The 12143-nt window shown below is 40.7% G+C and overlaps 1 protein-coding gene across 11 annotated transcripts in view; it reads right to left on the reverse strand.

Annotated features, from left to right (window-relative positions):
- Position 1: 1 nt before the first annotated feature.
- The window catches only part of STON2 (stonin 2), a 177567-nt gene continuing 165425 nt past the window's right edge, over positions 2–12143 (reverse strand). For 8 of the 11 annotated variants that reach the window (XM_030930302.1, XM_030930297.1, XM_030930296.1 and 5 more), the window contains one exon: positions 9683–10112. In XM_030930302.1, the coding sequence (XP_030786162.1) occupies positions 9808–10112 (305 nt within the window). In that variant the 3' untranslated portion in view covers positions 9683–9807. Of the gene's footprint in view, positions 1280–4907; positions 7725–9682; positions 10113–12143 lie in introns of those variants that run through there. The other 3 variants (XM_010364467.2, XM_030930300.1, XM_010364468.2) reach the window with 2 other exon arrangements.

Here is a 12143-nt window from a genome sequence, read left to right on the forward strand (position 1 = left end):
CTTTGTTCAAAAATTTATTAATAATTCATTTTCATAGCTCAAAAAAGGATATAATCAGTAGAACAACTAAAAACAAAACCTCATCTCTACAGAGATAGCCAGTGTGTAGACTTTATTACATAGGCACATATTAAAAAAAAAAAAAAACTGGTTTTACATAAAATTAACCACAATAGTGCAAGAGGTTACACTGAATGAGGATGGATGATGAGTGATGGAAAATGCAAGGCTTGGATCAGCTGAATCATTCACTGGATCTTGGGTTCATTCATCCTGACACATTGACATTTATTACAGACATTACAAGAATGGAGGGTGAGGAATGGTGCTTCTCTGTCACCACCTGGCTAAAACACTGATTTTGATTAATCTCTTGAATATGGTAGTTTTCTCCAGGTTCTCTTGGCAAATAGATGTAAAAGTTAAATGAATGCTGGCTTAAGGTCAGAGGAGTTCATATCCTTCTCTTCCTTCACCCCTATACTTTAGAACTCTCACATCCAACAATTTGCTGTTGGGACCTGACTGTACATATGCTTTCCCTGAACTGCTCTGGTAGGACACCACTGGGGTTGCTGATCCAAAGCACAAGGAGGCGCAACAGTGCTTGAGGCTTCAGTCACAGTGTGGGGCTAGATGGCATCCCCAACTAGAATTGAGGGTTTGATCTGTGGGAGAACACAAGCAAACAGGAAGAGGATGCTAGAATTCCTTACTCTGTCCAGTTGGAATCAGTCCAACACATCTGACTACCACAAGGACAACCAGAAAAGAAACTAAAATTACACACTCAAACATACCACAAAAGAGATGCTATTTTGTAGCTTGTACATAGTTAATTTTTTTTTAACTATAATTTGATGTTACTAAGAGACAATGAGGATGAGGAGGGGACTGTCCCTTTTCTCTCATCTGGTTTTGCCATAACTTACAAATAGTCCCAGGATGTTTACTGAGTATCTTCCTTCAATTTTCACAATATTTTATACAAAATGACACACACACACATATATATATCTCATTGATTATCCTAGCATCCCCAGAACTTGGAGGGTTAGACCTACTTCGGTGTCAAGTAGCACCCAAATCCTAACATCCATTTTGGAGACCTGTCTGTGCCTCTTCATGCTCACACCGTTGTTCTGATGGATGATGCCGGTGGAACTTCCAAAGAAGCATTCCACCTGATCTTCACCACCCTCTTTGATCCTCTTTTTAAATCTGTGTGTGGAAGGCAACTGCAAAATAGAGGATTTGGAAGGTTGTCTGTTTCTGTTGTCTGGGGAAATTATTTAAAAAAAAAAAAAAAAAAAAGATGTGAAAAAGAAAAAGATGGACCAGCTGAGTTTTCCAATATTCAAAATTTAAATTTCTTGGTTCTTATAAACATAGGAATAGTCATGAAAGGTGGCACCAACGGATATTTTGTAAAATAACCCATAACTTTAGAGCTGGAAAGGACTTGAAGAACAATTAATCCAACTTCCTCACTTTTTTGTCTCAGGTAACTGAAGCCCAATTGGGAAAACAGCAACTTACTTAACATAGTGATTGTCTCCATGGCTATGTCCTTTGAAGATTCACAGAAACCCCAATTTCCCTTAATAAATCCATTATGGCATGCCTGTGAGTGACTTTATATAACAATCCTCAGTGTCCTCGTATCTAGCCTTTCCTCCCTTTAGGGAAGCTGGCTACTAACACAGCACCTGACCAGAGTAGATACTTGATAAATATTTGTTGACTTGAATTAATCCTGCCGTCTATCCCTTTTTACTATGCAATCTTTATTTTTTCCTAGAGCTTCTTACTTTTAACTTTAAGAGATGGCTTCTAGTTCAAGTATTTTGAGGCTTGGTACCCAATGCTGATTTGTCATCTCTCCAGATTTTACTTTTTCATATTGAAATTCTTTTTTTAGTCTGTTCTCTTAATAGCTTTTGTTACATCCAATGATCATTTGCCTTTCTCCAGGCAAACTCATTACTATGGATAGTTTCTGCCTTTACAGGCTTAGAATTGCCAAGTTGAGAGAGACATTTTTTTTTCAATTCTTAAAGCAACTAGACTTTCTCCAGCAGATTTGCTAAGGCACACTAGAAGAAATGTAAAAATCTCACATTCTTGTTTTAGTTAATACATGGGAGAATATTACTAATATGTACATTTGCTTTCTACATCTGTAGTTGCCTTATACATCTCCTTCCCCTTTAATTCCTTAAACACATAAATATGAGTCATGATATCTAAAGCCAGTCTCATTTAAAAAAGATAAGAAATGGTGATTTGTGGGGAATTAGCACTTAGACATTGGTAATGTTTAGAAATCATCTTTAGGAACTTGGTGAGAATGCTCTCATTTTATGTAAAGAATTGTCATAGTTTGAATGGGACTTGGTAGTAAAGTGTGTGGACAATGCATTTAACAAATGATATTTTTTGTGGATTTAATTTTTTGTTAGTTTTGTTTGAAATTCCTGTTAAATTGCACTCTGGACATGACCTAGGCTAGCTTGTCCAACCCTTGGCCCATGACGGTTTTGAATGTGGCCCATGACAAATTCATAAACTTTCTTAAAACATACTATTTTGGCTGGGTGCTGCGGCTCATACCTCTTATCTTAGCACTCTGGAAGGCTGAGGCGGGGGGATCACCTGAGGTCAGGAGTTCAAGACCAGCTGGCCAACATGGTGAAATCCCATCTCTACTAAAAATATAAAAATTAGCCAGGCGTGGTGGTGCATGCCTGTAGTCCCAGCTACTCGGGAGGTTGAGGCAGGAGAATCATTTGAATCCGGGAGGTGGAGGTTGCAGTGAGCCGATACTGTGCCACTACACTCTAGCCTGGGTGACAGAGTGAGACTCCGTCTCAAAAAAAAAAAGAAAAACAAAAAACATTAGGCATGCTTTGAAAGCTCATCAGCTGTTGTTAGTGTTAGTGTATTAAATGTGTGGTCCAACCAAGACAATTCTTCTTCCTATGTGGCCCAGGGAAGCCAAAAGATTGGACATCCTTGACTAAGGTCTAGATATGTTGGAATTAACATATAATCCTCGTTTTTAGAAGAGTTACAGTTGCCATTCCAACTGGGAGAATTTCTATAAGTAGGCTGGATGGTAGTGCTTCCTACTTAAACCAATTTAATATTCCCAAGGCTTTTAAGAAAAACCTCAGCTCATTCTGTTTTCCCACCACTAAACTTATGGTGAAATATATATCACCTCTGAGATCATGATTTTATCTCACAAATTTCAACCTATCTTAGACCTCCATCTTACTGTGGTGACAAAATAAATGCATAGTAATGGTCAGTGGTTAATGCTGGAAGAACAAAGACCTAGTGCATGAAGACTGGTTGTGCACTCTTATCAAATGCTTTCTTTTCCTACTGACCATTGAAATGGGCAAGGCCCAGGCTCATAGATCTGTTTGACGTGCAGGAACAAAGCAATCAATCACCGTGACTATGGACAGCATCTATGCTACTATGCTTTTGGGCACAAAAATGTTTTTCAATGTGAATGAGGCACATTGTAGTTCAAATTCAGCAGCATATTAAGTGCCTAAGTGCTGACAGGGTTTATTACTTGACTCTGGAGGCAGGAATAAAAGGAAAGCAAAATTATTTAAGTCCTTCAGGAAATAAAAGCATGCTTGCTGGCTTTATTATGAGTATCTGATGATAAGTAAGGGTTAAGTAGCCTTAGAGTCTCAGGGTCAGTATTCTCTCAGCAAACATTTACTGAATACATACTCATTTTCCTTTATTTCATGAGTATACATTTGCCCTATCGGCAAGCATTTAAGGTGGCTGAACCCTATTATATTCCAAGCTTTGTGCTAGGTGTTGGAAACACAAAAAATTATATACATTCCTTGCTTTCATGGATCCCATTTCTCAGAAACATAAGTTTCTAGGGAAATAAACTCTTACTCCCAGCCACTGGATTTGAATAGAAATCAGTCTCATTTCAAATAAAAAATATTTTAAATCAAACAGTGTTCTCAAGGATTATGAACCCTGCCAATAATGCAAGAAGGCACAGTCCTAAGGGAAGAGCCAAATAGAAAAAATGAAACTGTCCAGATAATATTTAATATGAATGAAATTCAAACTTTTGATAAGGAATAACTAGTACTATGTCTGCAAGAGCAGGCAAGGGGGATCTAATGGTATCCCCACAAATTGCCTCACATTGTCTTGTCTGACATGTCAAAATGAGTACATTTCTTATCTTTTTGCTATAAAGTCAAAAAGCAGGCCCTAGACTCAAAAGAAAGCACAGCTCTTGATACCACGTGATATCGAATTTATGTTCTAAGAGTAATACTATATACTGGTAAAATGAATTCATTTTTACTATTTTCACATTATTGATAAAGATTGTGACCAAAAAAGAAAATAAAAGTCCAGGTTCAGGGTGGCAAAAATAGAATCTGCACATCCACTGGTAATTTGCCCAACTGTTTTCTATGTAGGCTATTACATAATTAATTTGCCCACTTGTGTTTTCTATAGAAGTTATTTAAAACTAGTAAAACACTCCTTACATCTAAAAATATATAGTATTATAATCCCCAAGCCCCTAAATGCTATCCATAATCAGTTTCCTAAAAACAGTAGAGGGAAAACAAATTTGATGAAATTAAGAGGTTAGGTTTTTAAAAATTAGTAACAATTTATGGGTCCGGTATGGTGGCTCACACCTATAATCCCAGAGCTTTGGGAGACTGAGGCAGGCTTATCACCTGAGGTCAGGCATTTGAGACCAGCCTGGCCAACATGGTGAAACCCTGTCTCTACTAAAAATACAAAAATTAGTGGTGCATGGTGATGGGCGCCTGTAATCCCAGCTACTCTCAGGAGGCTGAGGCAGAAGAATTGCCTGAACTCAGAAGGCAGAGGTTGCAATGAGCCAAGATTGCACCATTGCACTCCAGCCTGGGCAACAAGAGCAAAACTCTGTCTCAATAATAATAATAATAATAATTTGCTTGCAGAATATAGATAGCATAGAAGGGATTTTTCCCAACTCTTGGTTTAAAAAAAAAAAAAAAAGTCCAGGTGCATGTACACTGGAAATGAGAATTTACCATGGTGGGGGAAGATAAGCTCCAACAAGCAATCCACATGTGATGCTAGCAGATGAGGCAGAGATCTTGACGGAGTGCTAAGCCTTAGTGACTAAGGAAGGTGCTGGGATGAGCTTCATTTCCCTTGCCAACTCTCCAGTCCATTTAGATGTTCTATGAGGAGTCAATCTCAAAAGCCTTTAGTACAACAGGGGAAGAGATATGCTCTGAAATCCCTTGATAAAAACCTCAAAGGAACTCCACTGTATTTCAAAGAGCATGAAAAACGACTTATGAAGAAAAAGACAAATGAAGTTAGAGAGTCTTATTACTATTGAGACTAAATCTATATTTAGAAGGAATCTTGGTAGACATATAGAGCAAATCCAACGTAAGATTCCCTTTCACAGCACGTGGGATAGGTGGTTATTTTAACCATTGGGCATTCACAGGAACAGGAAATTTTGCTAACTTGAGTCTATTCCTCTTTAGAACAACTCTTATTAGAAAATTCTTCCTTATATTGAAGCAAACATTTGTCATCTGTGAAGTTCCTCTTTGTTCTTATTTTTGCCCTTTGAAGCTACACAGAATAAGTCTAATTCCTCTTCCTTTTTATAGCGCAACAGAAATTTCGAGGCAGCTATTATATCATTCCCTCCTTGTCTGCACTCCCTTTCCAGCTATACCTTCTGTTCCTTCAGGGAAGCTATTCCTTTGTTCTTGTATCATCAGACCCTTTACAACCCTGGTCACCTGCCTGTGGACACAATCAACTTATTAATGTCTCTCTTAAAATATGATACCCATAATTGAAGTCAATTTAGATATGGACTAGATGGAGGGTTAATGAAAGCATGCAAGGCTTTTATTAACACCAGCTGAACACATTAGCTTTGTGAATAGCCATGATATATTTCTGAGTCAACATTGAACCTCCATTTCTGTAAGGAAATATTTCTCTATGAAGTACTGTGAAACCAGGTCTTCCTAACACTATTCCCATCAACACCACACACATCCATAAACACACACTCACTCTGTACTTAGAGGGTTGCATTTTAAAAACCCAGAATATAGGGTTTCTCATTAATGCCTATTCAATCATTCTTTTACTTTCAGTCTTAGTTCAGATATTTCAAAATACTGTAACTATTTCTATATCCCAGTGTCAATACATATTTAGAATCCAATGATTGTTCATTGAATACATTAATCTTGAATCCATCAGCCAAAAACGGGAGATATTGTTCATTTCTGCATCATCTACAAATCCAACAAAGTGTGCTTTCTGTCCCCCCACTCTATTCTTCATGGGAGAAAACACCAAGATACAAATAAGAAGAGGTGAGTAGGAATGGATGAAGGAAAAGATTAAGTGTCCCAGAAACAGATGAAGAAAAGGAAGATGGAGTGAGTGTTCTGACTCTTGGAATCAGGATATAATGTTCCCAACATTAGAAAAATATGACTTTTCCCTGTCTCTATCCTAGAGATGCCTTTTCAATCCATTACAATACCGTGATCATCAAACTCTGAATTTTGGGGGAAAGCTCACTCAAGCTTAATTTTAAAACAGCTTTAAAAATTATCTTTGCAGCTTAAATTTCCTATAAAGTTTGGGTTAAAGGGACATGCAACTGTTTATTGGTCATGAGGTATAAAAAGCACTCCCAAATGCCCCTTACAAATGCCTGAGGTATTATAGATATTTGTTTCAGGAATCAGAAGTGGACTGTATTTTTCAGTGTGAATTTGGGAATTCACTGAGATTAAATCTACCTCTTGAACTGAACATCATCTTACATTTAATGTCTCTTTTCTCCAGAATGAAGAAAACTAAGCTTAATTTTTGCCTTCCCCTCAACAGCCATTTTGCAGAATGTGGGTCCATTCAGAATTAAAGAGTCTCCTATTGTGCCTTTTTCCATTGCCTATTGTGACTCAGGATAGCAAATCCTGTGACTGAAACCTTAGAGAGATGGAAAAAGTGTTCCAATCTAAACAATCTAGAGCCAGAAGGGAAATGTCTTGGAAACTTAACATTTAAGAATGGAAACACCTCAAAAAGGTCTAGTAAGACCCAAACAGGAAATTTGTTTTGCACCTTTTCTGAGTCTTTTCTAGACGGAGTGAAAGAGATGGATTCTTAATTAACTTCTCAAGACTGCCTTTTCCAGAAACTTATACGAGTGACAGATGAACATCAGAAGGTAATCGTGCTAACACTGATGTGGGAGGTTCTTTTCCTGACTGTAACAGTCACAACAAACCACATACCAGTGCTGTGAGATAAGCAGAGACAAGACAAGGAGGCTTAATTATACAGTAAGCTCCAACAGTCAGGTGAACCACGTGCTTTAGGCATAACCAGAATCAAAGAGCCTCTCTAAAAGCCACCATTCTCATGGTTTCCTGGTAAAATACAAGTAACTACAAACAGGAAGATCTGGTACACTGTTCCCAACATGGAGTGGCCACAGCAGGTATTGACTGAAACTTCAGCTACTCAGGAAGACACCCTATCATGACCCTGGGATTAGGATTCCTTCCCGCAAGGCTTTGTCACTGCACTCCACACTCCTTGGGATTTTCCATTTCATCTCCTTCAAAGTCCGGCTTCAAACTCTTTTTTTGCTCAATTTCCACCTGCCAAGAATAGAAGTTGGAGATAAAGATCAAAAAGAAGAGAAAAGCATGCAAATAAATAAATAAACCAAAACTCCATAGGTGCTTTGAGATTTCTTGTAATTTTGCTAACGTTTTGGGCTTTAGCCACATTGGAGCTACTGGCCCTGAATATATCATGTCTCCCTCTTTGTACATGTTCTTTGATTGGTCTGTAATTCCCTTTCCCTCATGGTCCACCAGGAAAATTCTTATTCTTTGCCTTGTACATTTGGTCAAAGGTCACCCCTTCGGTGAAGCCATTTTTGACTTACTAAGTAGAATCAGGTACTTCTCCCTGTGAATATCTCCACTGTACCTTGCACACCTGTCTGGCTCTACTATACCATGGGCTCCACAAGACAAGCAGGATCTTGTTCAATATTTTATGCAATAATGTAGGAATACAGCGGGCAATCGACAAAGATTTATCAAATGAATTAATTCCTTTGTAATTGACTGTTTGCACTCCCTCAATACTTGTTTTCTGGTCTTTTTTTTTTTTTTTTTTTTTTTTTTTTTTTTTTTGAGACAGGGTCTCATTCTGTTACCCAGACTGGAGTGCAGCGGCACAACCTTGGCTCACAGCTCACCACAATCTCCACTTCCCAGGCTCAAGTGATTCTCCTGCCTCAGCCTCTAGAGTAGCTAAGATTACAGGCACGCACCACCACGCCTGGCTAATTTTTGAATTTTTAGTGGAGACAGGGTTTCACCATGTTGGCCAGGCTGGTCTTGAATTCCCGACCTCAAATGATCCACCGGCCTTGGCCTCCCAAAGGTCTGGGATTACAGGTATGAGCCACAGCACCTGGCCACCTCCAATACTTTCTCTCTTTAGAAAACCTCCAAACTGATAAATACTGGAGTGTTTACAGTTCTACCATATCTTCTGCAACATACTGTCGCTGTAATTATCAATAAATTAATAGATTAATCTTTGAAAGTAATACATCTCAACTGAAATCTTTGACAGCTCAGGCAAGGAATTCTTCGAGTTCAGGGTTCAAGTTGCTCCTCTCAGCACCACTTTGGGTATTTATGATGCTTGACCTACATACAGGGTAATGATTCAACACCCAACAGTCAGGTTTGAGGGAAGTGCTATTTTTTTCCTCGCCACAAGATGGAGTGTTTGTTCCTTTTGGTAGTTAAATATTTTAGCCCACACAACTAAGGAAACATTTAGAGGAACAATAAATCACCATATAAATCCAAGGATATTATTATAAATAGAAAACCACTTTGCAAAATCCTTCTTTAACAAACTCCCTTTCCAATCGTTGGCATTTAATCTCCTATTGAATTTCTAACTCCCCAGGAATGTATCGCTTTCTGTTTATGTCAGAAAACTCTAAGTTTCATGATTCCTTCCACAGCCCTGATCCTGTTACTATTATAAACATCTGCTTGGCTTTTGAGTTTTGTCCTGTTACAGCCCAGTACCCCAGTCATACATGTCCTAACTTCGTTCAGGTCCACTTCATCAACTCTAACTGAAACATATGCTTTGGGATAGCGCTTTCTCTCCTCTATTTCCAAGCTTACTACTCTGTGACATCAATTATATCGCAAATGAATAATAACAACTTTACCCCATTATCCTTTTTCTTTTTTTGAGACACAGTCTGGCTCTGTCACTCAGGTTGGAGTACAGTGGTGCAATCACGGCTCACTGCAGCCTCAACCTCTCAGACTCAAGTGATCCTCCTGCCTCAGCCTCCTGAGTAGCTGGACTACACGCACATGCCACCATGCCCGGCTAATTTTTGTACTTTTTACTTTTACATGTTGGCCAGGCTGGTCTTGAACTCCTGAACTCAAGTAATCAGGCCACCTCCACCTCCCAAAGTGCTGGGATTACAGGTGTGAGCCACTGTGCCCGGCCCCCATTATTCTTTTTGTTGTCATTGCTCATAATGACAGAAAGACATTATATTCTCTTTGATGAGCCTCTTTGTTTTTTTCCAATCTTTCTCTCATCCACTAGCCAGATGATGCATTTAAATCAGAGCAGACGCATCCACAGCTATGTAGGGGGAACTTCCTCTAAGGCAGTAAGAGGTTACCAGGCGAGAACACAGTAAGCATGGCTAAAGGAATAAGGGAGGGTAGTGGGGTGAACAAATGGACTTGGAAGCATTAGCCAGATGCTTCCCAAGGCTACCTGGTAGCTGTAGTGTGCAGAATAATTGACCCACTTCCTGACATCAGTCTTATCTTCCACAGAGATAGATCTCACGCTGGCTTTGGAGGCAGAAGTTGTGGGCATGCTGAACTCGACATTCACGTGATTGGCAAATCTGGAAGGCACTTCCCGGTCAGAGCCGAGTTCAAGGTGGCAAAAGAAACAGTGTGGGTGACCGGAAGCTATGAAAGAAAGACAATCGAGAGATCAGATTATTTGGGGAGAAAGTGGAAGGAGCAGCCAAAGGGGCCACTTCAGTAATAAAGGAGGCCTGTGGGCTCAGCACCTGGCAGGCTTTCAGCGGGTCCAGTGTTGAGCAATAGGATCCACCTGGCTCAGCAGAATTCACGTTCTGTGTGCCTCAGCCCCTTGATATAACTCCATCGGATTCTAGCAGCCTGGTATCCCAGCAATAAAACCCAAGGCCTGAGAAACAGGGGCCATCCTGCCTGCTCGGGTGAGAGTGAGATGTGAACACAGCCCAAACACTAAGAAAAAAGGGGTAAGGATGTAAAGAATGGAATAGAAGGGATCAGCACTTGGCACCTAATAAAATATCAGTGACAGCTTCCTGGAGCAAATCATTGCTTTCCTTTGACGAATGAACTGATTTTCTTAATAGCATTTCATAGTTTCAAAATGCTTTTGGCATGCTTTTGTGCGTGAGTGATATATGTAAATGACAAAGACTTTATAAATAGCACACAGATATTAGCGAGGCATATGGAACACTGGGCAAAACACCAACTAGCAGAACACCTGGGTTGGACTTCCAGCTCCCCTACCAAGCAGCAGAGCTCCTGCCCTCAAGTCCTTTATAGTCTCCAGGCCTCAATTCCTCCTCTGTAAAGTGGGGAGATTAGGGTACGAGGAAACAGTACAACATGGTGGACTGGACAATGCCAGGCACAGTCCCTTGCTGCTCCTTAATTCTATACATCTATGGGTAATTCCACTATACTCGCGATGGCAAACTTCAGGTTTGATTTTCACTCGAGAATTGTTATTGAGATTTTTGAGGAAAAAGAGTTAGAGCTTAGTTCTATGACCATAACCACTGAAAACACCACAGTCATTCATCTGCCATATAGGAAGCATTGAAGCACCCTATGACTCGTTCGATGTTAAATCTTTTTTTTTTTTTTTGGAGACGGAGTCTCACTCTGTCACCCAGGCTGGAGTGCAGTGGTGTGATCTCGGCTCACCTGCAACCTCCGCCTCCTAGGTTCATGCCATTCTCCTGCTTCAGCCTCCCGAGTAGCTGGGACTACAGGCACCCGCCACCACGCCCAGCTAATTTTTTGTATTTTTAGTAGAGACGGGGTTTCACCACGTTAGCCATGATGGTCTTAATCTCCTGACCTTGTGATCCTCCCGCCTGGGCCTCCCAAAGTGCTGGGATTACAGGCATGAACCACCACGCCTGGCCTCGATGTTAAATCTTTTACACAGATTCTCTCTTTGAGTCTTCATTACGATCCTTTGAGGTCAGAATGTTACCTTCGTTTTATAGTTGAGGAAGGTAAGGCTTAGGGAGGTAAAATGAGCTACCCAGAGTCACAGCTAGAAAGTGGCAAAGCTGGGCCGGGCGTGGTGGCTCAAGCCTGTAATCCCGGCACTTTGGGAGGCCGAGACGGGTGGATCACGAGGTCAGGAGATCGAGACCATCCTGGCAAACACGGTGAAACCCCATCTCTACTAAAAATACAAAAAACTAGCCAGGCGAGGTGGCGGGCGCCTGTAGTCTCAGCTACTCGGGAGGCCGAGGCAGGAGAATGGCGTGAACCGGGAGGCGGAGCTTGCAGTGAGCTGAGATCCGGCCACTGCACACCAGCCTGGGCGACAGAGCGAGACTCCGTCTCAAAAAAAAAAAAGAAGAAAGTGGCAAAGCTAAAAGCAACCTAGCAGGAGGCCAAGGTGGGTGGATCACGAGGTCAGGAGATCGAGACCATCCTGGCTAACAAGGTGAAACCCCATCTCTACTAAAAATACAAAAAATTAGGTGGGCGTGGTGGCAGGCGCCTATAGTCCCAGCTACTCAGGAGGCTGAGGCAGGAGAATGGCATGAACCCGGGAGGCGGAGCTTGCAGTGAGCCGAGATTGCACCACTGCACTCCAGCCTGGGGGACAGAAACTCTGTCTCAAAAAAAACAAAAAACAAAAAAACGGAACCTAGAAGTCTGACCCCAGAGTGTTCTTAACCACTTTGTCTG

This window comes from Rhinopithecus roxellana, chromosome 5, assembly GCF_007565055.1.
Source record: "Rhinopithecus roxellana isolate Shanxi Qingling chromosome 5, ASM756505v1, whole genome shotgun sequence".
Classification (NCBI taxonomy): Eukaryota; Metazoa; Chordata; class Mammalia; order Primates; family Cercopithecidae; genus Rhinopithecus; species Rhinopithecus roxellana.